This window comes from Cannabis sativa, chromosome 2 (assembly GCF_029168945.1).
Source record: "Cannabis sativa cultivar Pink pepper isolate KNU-18-1 chromosome 2, ASM2916894v1, whole genome shotgun sequence".
Classification (NCBI taxonomy): domain Eukaryota; kingdom Viridiplantae; phylum Streptophyta; class Magnoliopsida; order Rosales; family Cannabaceae; genus Cannabis; species Cannabis sativa.
Window position 1 is genome coordinate 4,665,640 of NC_083602.1, and position 14,033 is coordinate 4,679,672.

The 14,033-nt window shown below is 26.2% G+C and overlaps 2 protein-coding genes across 2 annotated transcripts; both read right to left on the reverse strand.

Moving 5' to 3' along the window:
* Positions 1-830: 830 nt before the first annotated feature.
* LOC115719813 (uncharacterized) lies at positions 831-2,262 on the reverse strand. The gene is made up of 2 exons (XM_030649002.2): positions 2,214-2,262; positions 831-2,134 (listed from the first exon to the last, which is right to left on the reverse strand). The coding sequence occupies exons 1-2, from the start codon at positions 2,260-2,262 to the stop codon at positions 831-833; spliced, it is 1,353 nt and encodes a 450-aa protein (XP_030504862.2).
* Positions 2,263-9,732: 7,470 nt separating this feature from the next.
* Positions 9,733-10,997, reverse strand: LOC115719814 (uncharacterized). The gene is made up of 2 exons (XM_030649003.1): positions 10,949-10,997; positions 9,733-10,865 (listed from the first exon to the last, which is right to left on the reverse strand). Exons 1-2 carry the CDS (start codon positions 10,995-10,997, stop codon positions 9,733-9,735), a joined length of 1,182 nt encoding a protein of 393 aa, XP_030504863.1.
* Positions 10,998-14,033: the final 3,036 nt, after the last annotated feature.

Consider the following 14,033-nt stretch of genomic DNA (forward strand, 5'->3'; position numbering starts at 1 on the left):
TGTTAAGTCCCTCGTGTGATTGCCCAAGGGAACACCAATGTGAGATTTAATTACAATGATGATCAGCATCTTAGACTCAATGAGCAGTGTATATAGCTCGGATTCAATTTCTCGTTTTTTTTTATTTCTCTTTTTGTTTTTGATTGTTTGTTCAAGTTGTAATTGTTCTTGATTGCTGTAACTGTTTTTGGTTCAGCATTTGACATGGCAACATACTAGAAGGGTCAGTTTTTATTCCTCTGTTTATTTATTTATTTATCAATTACTACAGGAAGGTTTAAAAGAGAGTTGAGCAAAGCTTTGAGGATAATCTTTAATCCATGTTATTTTTTTTTGAAAGGAAATCTTGAATCAGGTGAAACAATTCAATTTTAAGGCAGTCTTACAGATTGAAGTTTCATACAATTAAATGTAGAAGTAGTAGTAGTTGTATTAAACCAAGAAAAGAAATTAGTTAGTTAAGTAGTTAGTGTTTATATATAGCTGTTACTATTTTGTAACTGTTTTCAGTAACAACTTGTTACTGTTAAGTTGTAAAAGCTTAAGTATAAATACTTAGCTCTGTAATTCATTCTCTTAATAGCAAAAAAAAAAATATTACGTATAAATTACTTTTGATTTTGGACTTGAGCAATACTATGAGTAATATTAAACAGGAAATAAGAATATTTATATATATATATATTTATACATTAATTTAACAATAAAATTAATTTATGGAACAAAATAAAAATAACTACTGAAAGATTGACTGATTAGAATTACATACACGCTCAAATTGGAATTACACTCGATCGAGCTACAATTTTTTTTTTCTTTTTAATTTATACTTAAGTGAGGTATTGTCCAGTAGAAAACAAACTAATGGGATCATAACCATAATATAAAAGGGATTCATCTTCGTTAGTACTCTGATCATCTTGTTGTATGAACTGCAATTGTTGTTGTGGTTGATATTGACCATTGTGTGAAAGGGATTCTTCATCGCTTTGCTGTATGAATGTCTGTGTTTGTGGTTGCAGTTGCAGTTGCTGATGTAATTGTGATTGATAATCACCGTTGTAAAAAAAGAGTTCTTCATTTGTACTCTGGTCACTTTGTTGTATGAACTGTGGTTGTTGTTGTAGTTGATATTCAACATTGCGTAAAAGGAATTCTTCATCATTTTGTTGTATAAATATCTGTATTTCTGGTTGTTGTTGCTGTTGTAATTGTAATTGATAATCACCATTGTGGGAAAGGAGTTCTTCATTTGTACTCTGGTCACTGTGTTGTATGAGCAATTGTTGTTGTTGTAGTTGATATTGACCATTGCGTGAAAAGGATTCTTCATCACTTTGTTGTATAAATGTCTGTGTTTCTGGTTGCTGTTGCTGTTGTAATTGTAATTGATAATGATCATTGTGTGAAAGGAGTTCTTCATTTGTACTCAGGTCACTTTGTTGTATGAGCAAGTGTTGTTGTTGTACTTGATATTGACCATTGTGTGAAAGGGATTCTTCATCACTTTGTTGTATGAATGTATGTGTTTGCGGTTGTTGTTGCTGTTGTAATTGTAATTGATAATGATCGTTGTGCGAAAGGAGTTCTTCATTTGTATAGGGCTGTGATTGTGGTTGATTATAAACATTATTGTATGAACACGATTCTGATTGTGGTTGCGGTTGATAATGATCATTGCATATGAATGGTTGTGATTGCAGTTGCGGTTGTGATTGTTGATGATGATAATATTGTTGTTGTTCATCGGTTGTTTGTAGTTCTTCTTGTTGATTTTGAGCTCCTAGTTGCTGCTCCTCATCTTTATTACTTTTATATTTCTTTGGATTTTTGTATATTTTGCACAAAGCAAAATCATTTTTACTATTATTCGAATCGTTATTGTCGTCGATTATTATGTACTCGTGCATAATCCATTCTGTCTTGATGCTCTTTTTATTGCTTCCCATATGAAAATTGAGAACACTTTTTAGGCCAATGTCAATGCCATTATGTTGGATTGGCTTAGCTGATTGAGACATTCTCCAAAAGCCTAAGTGTGCTTTTCGAGTAGCACGAATTCCATTTTTGGATACTCTCGGGCTAAAAAAGTACCATTCTTTCACATTTTCTCTTTCAAAACCTTCGTAAGAATCTATAACCAAAACACAAAATTAATTATTTATTGATTAGTGATTATTAATTATTAAATTAAATAATTAAAATATATATACCTGCCAATAATGATGGTTGGGAAGTATAGATGTTAACATGATGAATCATTTTATTATAAGGAATTTGTTGATTTAATACGGTTGGCTTTAAATAATAAGTGATTAATACTTCGTCACTTGGCTGAAATCGAAAGCCCGGGAATAATTCCATTGCTATTGATCTATAAAATAATAATAAGAACATAAATTATAGTTTATTTTAACTATCATGAAAGTGGAGTGATATGAAAATTAATATTTTTAGATTAATGTTAATTTTGATTAAAAAATAAAGTAGGTACCTTGAATGAAAATAAGAAAGGTTACGTAATATTTCTTTGATCCAGTACTCCTTGTAAACTCAATGATGATCAACGTGTACGTAGCCAAATGTATTCACTAATTAAGTTTAATTAATTAGGAAATACGGTGTTATATAATATATAATATATTTATATATGAGTGTTCTTGAAAAGAAAAGAATTAATATGGAAGATGGTTTAAGATGGCTGCTAAAAGAAATTGATCGATGAAACTATTGTGTATGCAAATGCATTTGAAGTGTGAGTACTTGGGATACGTATTTATAGACAAAAAAAAAATGATTTAATAATTTAAATTTAAAATTATTAAACTGATTTAGAATGTCGACTCTAGATTTTTAAGAAAATCTTTTTTATTATATAGCCAAATAAATTCGAACTTTCATGAGTGTATAAAACAGATTTTTTTATTATTATTATTTTTGTATTATTACGTAGGATTATAGTGAGATTACATAAAAATCGTGATATATAATTTCCAAATCTTATATATCTTTTATTTTCAACTATATCCTTTTTTTTTTGTTAGCTATATGAAAATAATAAATGATATTGTAAATATTATTATTTGTTTTACGTATAATAAAAACAATTTATCAATTTTTTATTATAATTAATTATATCTATAATACATATATTTAAATTGTTACAAATATTCTCATAAATAATATCAAATTTATAATTGACTAAAATTATTATTATTTATAAATTTATTATTTTTATAATTACACCAACTATATTAAATTTATCCAAAATTACTATACTAAGTACTTTTTTTTATTCAAAAATACATTTTCATATTAAAAATAAATAATTCACCAAATTACCATTATAAAAATATTATTTACATTTATTACATAGTTGCATAGGACCATTTTATATGTAAAAAAAATTTGTGATAATTAAACTTAATAATATTTACAATTAGTTTTTGTTTTTTTTATACCATTGACTATCTCAGTGTTTGGTAATACTATTATTTTTTAATTTTTCAATCACAAAAATACTAGTAAAATTTGTGTTTTTTAAAAAATAAAATTGTGTTCTATAACCAACTTTTATTTTTTTAATTTTAAAAATAGAAAATAAAAATGTGTTGGATAATTTTTATTTTTTTAATTTTATTTAAGTCGGGTTCAAGTCCGGGTCTGAGGCCGGGATCGTGGTCCATCGGAGACTAGAGTCGAGGCTGGAGTCCGAGTCCCAAGGTTTGCATTGGAGTTAGAGTCCAATATATTGATTAAAAAAAATTAAAAAAAAAAATTGAAAGTGATTTTTTTCTTCAAATTTTTTAAAATTTTAATTCTCTATTAAAAAATTAAAAAGTAAAAACAGTTTTATAAAACATATTTTTGGAAAATATTTTCACTTTTTTAATTAAAAAAACAGAAATTAGACAAAAGTCCTTAAATCCGACAATCTAAATAGTTCAGGGTATTTTCAACAACTTTAAAAGTTCAGGAGATATAATTTAGTACATGTCAAAATTCCGGGGGTAAAAGTCATAATTAGTCTTTCATTAATTATTAAAATTGGAAAGAGGAAACAAATAAAACTTAAAAAATGGCAGTACATCCCTTGGATGTGCTTTACCACTAGTATATATAAATAATTTAGTATATTAATTATTATATAATGAGGAACGTTGGGTTTGAATGTTTTAGTTTAAATACTGACCAAGTGGGAGAATATAAGAATATTTTTATATTGGGAAATATATTTTTATTTAAGGAAATAAATAAATAATTGATTTTCTGATAAATGAATATTTTATATTCATTGAATCTGGACAAAATCAATTACGTAATATTCTATATATGGTCAGATTTAAATATTCATTACCTGACTTCATTTCCTTAATTATTAATTGTCAAAATATTCTGACAATTAATGTGGCACAGATACTGATGGAGTATCTCACTTATAAATATAGGGTCTCGGTCCCCGAGCTCTTCACTCATTCTGTTCATAACAGTAAAATCCATCTAAAGAGAGTTGAGAGAGCGAGGAAGCCCGATTACCCACATCAATCGGTTTCTTTTGCAAATCAATCTTATGTGGGACTAAAGCTCAAAGATTCAATGGCTGGAGGTATTTCGATCCTATATTCATATAGTGTATATGTTTCATTTATTCCGCATGTTATATACACATACATATATTTCATTTTATACATATAAATGTCTAACAATAAGTTCTCTATTCTTCTTTGTATTGAGAGAGTCTCACATTCTACAAACTTTTTCATGTATGATAAATAGTAGGCACATTGAGTATTTAATAATTAATAAATTGATAGAAAAAAAGGTAATAGAGAGAAAATATGAATAAAAATAAAAATTATATTCTCATCAATAAAAATTATATTGAGACTTATGAGTTCTCCATTCTTCTTTGTATTGAGAGAGTCTTACATTCTACAAACTCTAACTTTTATATTTTAAGTATCCCTGTGAGTATTTAAGTCTGAGAAAAGAATACTCCATCATTAGAAAAGAAGAGAACTAAAATTAAAAAAAAGTAAGAAGAGAGAATCAAAATTAAAAAAAAAAAAAGAAGTTAATAATAGTAAAGTTATGAAATTAAGAGAAATAATTTAAAATATATATAAAGTTTAGTAAGTGATAAAAAAATGTGTGAGTTATCATTTTTAAAATTATATAATATTTGAGTTTTATAAAAAAACGTAAAAAAATATGTTATCATATTTTTAAAAAATATATATACCAATTAATAGAATAAAACAATTAACAAAATTGATAAATAAATATGGTTGGTGGTAAAAAAATTTATTTGATTTTTAGAATTAATAAACATATTTAGTTTTTTTTTAAAATTGATAAATAAATAAACATATTTCATGAGTGTATAAAACAAATTTTTGTTGATTTTTGAATTATTAGGTAGGATTAAAGTTAAGTTTCATAACCATTTTTTTTTTTAAAAAAATCGTCATATATAATAATTTTCAAATCTATATATCTATTCTATATAGAGTGTGCCTATATAACTGAAATTCTTGGTTTATGAGAAATTCATGGGTGACTTTTTATTTTTATTTAATAAAATAATAAAATATTATTTATATATAATAAAATAATAATAAAACAAACTCCATTAATATTTGAACTGATATTACTATATTAATTATACATTGAACCAATTTTTCCGTTATCTCTCTTTTGCTCCTGGTCAAAGGCTCTGTTTTCAGTATCCACGACCGCCGTTTGCTCCTTCACGCCTCCGGTAACCCATCATCTCCCTCCGCCAAAAGGTTTCAAACGTACAAGGTTTCGATTTATGTTCACCACCAAAAAGGTATTTCAATTTCCTTTCGTGTGTTAATAATAAAATGTATGCCCTCTTCTAAATAGGATATACTTAAATTTCTCTATGTATACTCTGCACCATATTATACATATATATTTTTATATTGAGTCCTTGTATATATTTAAATATATATGCTTATTATTATTATTATTATTATTATTAACTTTTTTGATTATTTTAGTCAAGTTCTATCTCACTCTTTGAATTCTCGTATTAGTATGGTTAAAATAGTGAGACTTAAAAATAACGGTGTGGTGATTGCGGTAAAGAATTTATCAAAGCAAAGGAGTCGTGGTGGCGGTGAATCAGTCGCAAAGGGAATTGCAAGGATGACTGGAGAAGTGGGTATAAGCTAGATCGAAGGAATCGCGAATGACAGAAACTTTATTTACATTTGTTTCTAGAGATTAAATAGTTAATGTTAGTTTAGTTCTATACTTACACAGTGGGTATAAGCAAGATCGAAATTTTATTATTTTCTTAGTCTTAACTATTTACATAGTGAATTTTTTCTTCTTAATTCTATATTTTTATGAAATTTAATGTTTTCACTAGAACTATATAAATTTATTTCCTTTTCTTTAATTTATTTAATAATTATCTTATTTATTATTTTTTATGGCTTGCCCTTAGTTTTGTGATACAGTCCATGAACAAAAGAAGTGATCCATTTTGTGCTCTTGGCTTCTACATCAACGACTTTTCAGTTTTGACAGATAAATATTTCAAGTCTTTATATTTATGAATGGTTTTATATTATAATATGGATTATTTCATTTTTACACTTCAAAACAGTTTTTTTTGTATTCTTACGAAATTCTACATAGAAAACCCTATTGCAACTAGCGCTGCAACCTAAATTGCAACAAAAAATCGTATAGAAACCCCTATTGCAACTAGCGCTGCAACCACTTTAGAAACCAAAACCGTAAATTTGAAAAAAAAAAAGTTAAAAAAATAGTATATGAGGTGATTCCCCTTTTATTTATTGCTGTTATGTAGCTATTTTATTGTTTTGTGGAGGGCGCCCTACGACAAAAGAGACTTTGTCAACATACACTTTACTGTACAGATATAGTTTTAAATAAATAAAATAAATGTACTTGACTATCATAAGTAGGTTTTATACATGTATAATTAGTTTTTATTATCTATTTTCCAGTGCTATAATATATGTTGAACTTGATGACACTACAAAGATCGTAGATGCTGTGATGTTTGCAGATATCATAGAAAAAATACTTTCATGTACTGCTGCCTAAATAATACACTTTACTGTACATATATAGTTTTAAATAAATAAAATAAATGTACTTGACTACCATAAGTAGATTTTATTTATTAAATTAATTATTTACACTATATCTTACCATCTTACATGAAAAATAATAACTTTGTCGACGCTATCATATACAAATTATCCACAGAAAAATGAATAATCCAATTATATGCAGATCCAACTAGAATGAAAAGTGTAAAATACAAATATTACACTGTTGTCTCGCAAAAGAAAATTAAAACCCAACCATTAAGAGTATCCTTATTTTTCTTTTTTACAACTTTTACACATTTGTTATCTTCACCTATCAACAATTTAGAGATTAAATATTAATATTTTTTTATTTAATTCAAATTTAAATTGAGTATGCTTTATTTTTTGAACATTAATTTTTGGTTTAGTTTTGGATTAACTTAAGAATGTATTCAGTATTTACTTTTAATTATTAACAACATTATTTATATTAATTGAATATACATATTAATAATCTCAAACAATAATTAATAATATTTTTTCTGTAATTATTTATTGTATTATTTTTAAATAAAACAAGACACACCTAGCATAAAACTTAGTATACGTGCCTCGCACGTAGCATTCTATATATATATATATATACTAGTAAAAAGTTACGTGCGAGGCACGTATACTAAATTTTATGCTAGGTATTTTTTATTATATTAAAAGGTAATACACTTAAAAATGTTTATCTCATCTAGGTTCAACCAATTTTATGTTGTTCCCATAGGATTGTGTGTTAGATATGAGCTTAAAAGAATAGTATTCGTTAGAATGAGTACCAGCAATGGCGGTGCTGATGTGAGTTTTATCTTCTGGGAAAAATCTAGCTACTCCGACATTACAATTACACCTAACCTTTCAAAATGAGCATCATCAAAAATTCAAGGATTATAAATTGAAAAGGATATCTTGTTACTTTTGGTGTGCCCAACAAACTCTCTAACGGATGACATTATATTTCGCATATCCCAAAGCTATTTAAAAGTAAAGCAATATAGCAAGGGAATAGAAGACTTACTCAAATAAATAATTACTTGAGCAATAAAGGATAACTCGCTAATAGAACACTGAATATTACACCCAAATAAACAAAAAGTGAGGAATCGCAGCAGAGAGGCCATGAATCACGGCATAGAAGATGAGGCAATAATTCAATAGCAATATAGGGTTTGAGGGTTTGAGATTTAGAAAAAGAAATTATAAATGATTATCCTAAATAATCACGATTGGTTGCTCATCCTTTTGGGGTTAGTTATTTTATTGAGAATTTTCAGAGATTGTGTTTCCGGTTAGGTTTATACGATTAAAATTTAAAAGTAATATTAATGTATTTAAAAATTAATATTAAAATACATCTTCATAAAAAAATTATTATTTTTGAATAGAAAATTATTTTAAAAAAAAGTTACCCATAAATTTCTCATAAACCCGATTAAAATTTAAAAGTAATATTAATTTATTTAAAAATTAATATTAAAATACATCTTAATAAAAAAAAAATATTATTTTTGAATAGAAAATTATTTTAAAAAAAAGTTATCCATGAATTTCTCATAAACGCAAGAATTCAGTTATATAGGCACACTTTATATAGAATAGATATATCATCAATGGATCTAAACCAACTCATAATCGATCCCAAACTTTTTGATTAAAACTATAGTGACCCTTTACTACCCACCCGACACCCAACCCCAAGAAAATGCCAGTTATGAGCCATCACAGGCCATAAAGCATAAAGAATCAGGCGAGACGACATATCAAAATTGCAAATCTCAAAATTGACGAGTGTTAATATAATTCTTAAATGATCAAGACCGAACAAAAGTATAACTTAATTAAAGTTATTGATTAATTAAAATGATTTATGGTAATCAATAAAGATCAATGTTACTCAAAGCTAAGTGTTCAATTTCTCTTTTTGTTTTTTGATTGTTTGTTCAAGTTGTTATTGTTCTTGATTGCTGTAACTGTTTTTGGTTCAGCATTTGACATGGCAACATACTAGAAGGGTCCGTTTTTATTCTCCTGTTTATTTATTTATTATTTATCAATTACTACATGAAGGTTTAAAAGAGAGTTGAGCAAAGCTTTGAGGATAATCTTTAATCCATGTTATTTTTTTTTGAAAGGAAATCTTGAATCAGGTTAAACAATTCAATTTTAATGCAGTCTTACAGATTGAAGTTTCATACAATAAAATGTAGAAGTAGTAAAGAAAGATTAGTTAGTTAAGTAGTTAGTGTTTATATATAGCTGTTACTGTTTTGTAACTGTTTTCAGTAACAACTTGTTACTGTTAAGTTGTAGAAGCTTAAGTATAAATACTTAGCTCTGTAATTCATTCTCTTAACAGCAAAAAAAATATTACGTATAAATTACTTTTGATTTTGGACTTGAGCAATACTATGAGTAATATTAAACAGGAAATAAGAATATATATATATACATTAATTTAACAATAAAATTAATTTATGGAACAAAACAAAAATAACTACTAAAAGATTGACTGATTAGAATTACATACACGCTCAAATTGGAATTACACTTGATCGAGCTACAATATTTTTTTCTTTTTAATTTATACTTAAGTGAGGTATTGTCCAGTAGAAAACAAACTAATGGGATCATAACCATAATATAAAAGGGATTCATCTTCGTTAGTACTCTGGTCACTTTGTTGTATGAACTGCAGTTGTTGTTGTTGTGATTGATATTGACCATTGTGTGAAAGGGATTCTTCATCGCTTTGCTGTATGAATGTCTGTGTTTGTGGTTGCAGTTGCTGATGTAATTGTAATTGATAATCATCGTTGTGAAAAAGGAGTTCTTCATTTGTACCCTGGTCACTTTGTTGTATGAGCAATTGTTGTTGTAGTTGATATTGACCATTGCATAAAAGGGATTCTTCATCACTTTGTTGTATAAATGTTTGTGTTTCTGGTTGCTGTTGCTGTTGCTGTTGTAATTGTAATTGATAATGATCATTGTGTGAAAAGAGTTCTTCATTTGTACTCTGGTCACTTTGTTGTATGAGCAATTGTTGTTGTTGTAGTTGATATTGACCATTGTGTGAAAGAGAGTCTTCATCACTTTGTTGTATGAATGTATGTGTTTGCGGTTGTTGTTGTTGTTGTAATTGTAATTGATAATGATCGTTGTGCGAAAGGAGTTCTTCATTTGTACAGAGCTGTGATTGTGGTTGATTATAAACATTATTGTATGAACACGATTCTGATTGTGGTTGCGGTTGATAATGATCATTGCATATGAATGGTTGTGATTGCAGTTGCGGTTGTGATTGTTGATGATGATAATATTGTTGTTGTTCATCGGTTGTTTGTAGTTCTTCTTGTTGATTTTGAGCTCCTAGTTGCTGCTCCTCATCTTTATTACTATTATATTTCTTTGGATTTTTGTATATTTTGCACAAAGCAAAATCATTTTTACTATTATTCGAATCGTTATTGTCGTCGATTATTATGTACTCGTGCATAATCCATTCTGTCTTGATGCTCTTTTTATTGCTCCCCATATAAAAATTGAGAACACTTTTTAGGCCAATGTCTACGCCATTATGTTGGATTGGCTTTGCTGATTGAGACATTCTCCAAAAGCCTAAGTGTGCTTTTCGAGTAGCACGAATTCCATTTTTGCGTACTCTCGGGCTAAAAAAGTACCATTCTTTCACATTTTCTCTTTCAAAACCTTCGTAAGAATCTATAACCAAAACACAAAATTAATTATTTATTGATTAGTAATTATTAATTATTAAATTAAATAATTTCCAAAAATATATATACCTGCCAATAATGATGGTTGGGAAGTATAGATGTTAGCATGATGAATCATTTTATTATAAGGAATTTGTTGATTTAATACGGTTGGCTTTAAATAATAAGTGATTAATACTTCGTCACTTGGCTGAAATTGAAAGCCCGGGAATAATTCCATTGCTATTGATCTATAAAATAATAATAAGAACATAAATTATAGTTTATTTTAACTATCATGAAAGTGGAGTGATATGAAAATTAATATTTTTAGATTAATGTTAATTTTGATTAAAAAATAAAGTACGTACCTTAAATGAAAATAAGAAAGGTTAGGTAATATTTCTTTGATCCAGTACTCCTTGTAAACTCAATGATGATCAACGTGTACGTAGCCAAATGTATTCACTAATTAAGTTTAATTAATTAGGAAATACGGTGTTATATATAATATATTTATATACGAGTGTTCTTGAAATTAAAGAAAAGAATATGGAAGATGGTTTAAGCTGGCTGCTGAAAGAAATTGATGAAACTATTGTATGCAAATGCATTTGAAGTGTGAGTACTTGGGATACGTATTTATAGACAAAAAATGATTTAATAATTTAAATTTAAAATTATTAAACTGATTTAGAATGTCGACTCTAGATTTTTAAGAAAATCTTTTTTATTATATAGCCAAATAAATTCGAACTTTCATGAGTACTGTATAAAACAGATTTTTTTATTATATATTATTTTTGTATTATTACGTAGGATTATAGTGAGGTTACATAAAATCCGTGATATATAATAAATCATATTCTAAATATAATTATTTGTTTTACGTATAATAGGATTATTATATCAATTTTTTTTTTTTATATAATACGTATATTTAAATTATTAAAAATATTCTCATATATAATATCAAATTTATATTGACTAAAAATTATTATTATTAATAAATAATTACACCAACTATATTAAATTTATTCAAAATTACTATATTAAGTACTATTTTTTTATTCAAAAATACATTTTCATATTAAAAATAAATAATTCACCAAATTACCATTATAAAAATATTATTTACATTTATTACATAGTTACATAGGACCATTTTATATGTAAAAAAATTTGTGATAATTAAACTTAATAATATTTACAATCAGTTTTTGTTTTTTTTACACCATTGACTATGTCTTCGGTAATACTATTATTTTTTAATTTTTCAATCACAAAAATACAAGTAAAATTTGTGTTTTTTAAAAAATAAAATTGTGTTCTATAACCAACTTTTATTTTTTTAATTTTAAAAACAGAAAATAAAAATGTGTTGGATAATTTTTATTTTTTTGATTTTATTTAAGTCGGGTTCAAGTCCGGATCTGGAGCCGGGATCGTGGTCCATTGGAGACTAGAGTCGAGGCTGGAGTCCGAGTCCCAAGGTTTACATTGGAGTTAGAGTCCAATATATTGATTAAAAAAAAATTAAAAAAAAAAATTGAAAGTGATTTTTTTCTTCAAATTTTTTAAAATTTTGATTCTCTATTAAAAAATTAAAAAGTAAAAACAGTTTTATAAAACATATTTTTGGAAAATATTTTCACTTTTTTAATTAAAAAAACAGAAATTAGACAAAAGTCCTTAAATCCAACAATCTAAATAGTTCAGGGTATTTTCAACAACTTTAAAAATTCAGGAGGCATAATTTAGTACATGTCAAAATTCAGGGGGTAAAAGTCATAATTAGTCTTTCATTAATTATTAAAATTGGAAAGAGGAAACAAATAAAACTTAAAAAATGGCAGCACATCCCTTGGATGTGCTTTACCACTAGTATATATAAATATATGTATAAAGTCATTCAACACTTAGCCCTATAAATTAATATTACCATTCTTAAAGTTTTTGAAAATGAATTCTTCAGGTCTCTTTTTCTTCATTCTCCATGGTTGTATTATGAGATCTATTACTACAAGGTTAGTTTTTTTTAATTGATTTTATAATTACTTTTCAGTTCAATATTAAATAGAATGTAGGTACAAACTTCCATTTTATTTAGTTTTTGTATAGGCTTATATTCATGGAATGATGGAAAATAATTGTTTTGGGAAGAGCATATTTTTAAGTACATAATTAATAAGAAATTAATTTTATAATTTCTTTAATGCCATCTCTCTTGAATGGAGTATTGTAAGTGAGGCCATCCACTTTTAATTTCTACTTATAAAGAAGTAGCAAGTCCGGGTAAGAAAAAAGATTTTTTAATTTTTCCTTAATGATAAATAATGTTAGAAAATTCTATAATTCGCTCCCTTAAAAAAGATGTACTAATACATCTCTATCCATTTTACTATCCGAAATAATTTTTTAGTTAAATTTTTTCTCATGGTCATGTAAATTATAGTTATTTAAGACAAACTATAAAATTTTTAAAAATTCAAAAAAATTTAACACGCCGAAAATTGCGTTCAAACAGTATGTTGCATGCGTGATTATTTTATTTTATACGTATGTAAAATAGACTATTTGAACATTAATTTTTATATTGTAAATTATTCCGAATTTCTCAAAATTTTATAGGATATCTTAAATAGTCATAACGTACATGAATGTGAAAAAAAAATGTGACTAAAAAATTCTTCTAGATGTCGAAACAAGTAGAGGGTGCATCAATACATCTCCTTTTATAAGGGATGCTTTAATTGTAGAATCACCCAATAATGTTAATTAAATTTTAATATTGATGTTACACATATCATCAATATATATAGGAAAGCAAAAAGAGTTTATGTGTCATTTTATAATTTTTTCTTCTTATTTTTCCTATTTTCTAACACAATTTCCTATTTTGTTTGAAAACCAAACCACACATACAAACTAAAAGTCCCACATTGTTTAAAAACTATTTAGGTTTTATCTATGTAGGTTATAAATAATATTCTTACTACATAATTTTTTTTTTTTTTTTATGTAGGTGATTGATTAATATTTTACCTAATGAGTTTTTATTTTTCATCTAATAAAGAAAAATACAAAAAGAATGAGATGACATCTTATATGAGTTTTCTCTCATTTTCTTTGTTTCCTCATTTTTTTTTTATATTTTTTTATGCTTTTAGTAATA

Bases quoted from the DNA above. Each gene is read 5' to 3' on its own strand.
- LOC115719814 (XM_030649003.1), bottom strand. From the start codon at position 10,997: ATGATTCATCATGCTAACATCTATACTTCCCAACCATCATTATTGGCA. The intron at 10,866-10,948 runs GTATATATATTT...TTTTGGTTATAG, and splicing joins CCAACCATCATTATTGGCAG to ATTCTTACGAAGGTTTTGAA.
- LOC115719813 (XM_030649002.2), bottom strand. From the start codon at position 2,262: ATGATTCATCATGTTAACATCTATACTTCCCAACCATCATTATTGGCA. The intron at 2,135-2,213 runs GTATATATATTT...TTTTGGTTATAG, and splicing joins CCAACCATCATTATTGGCAG to ATTCTTACGAAGGTTTTGAA.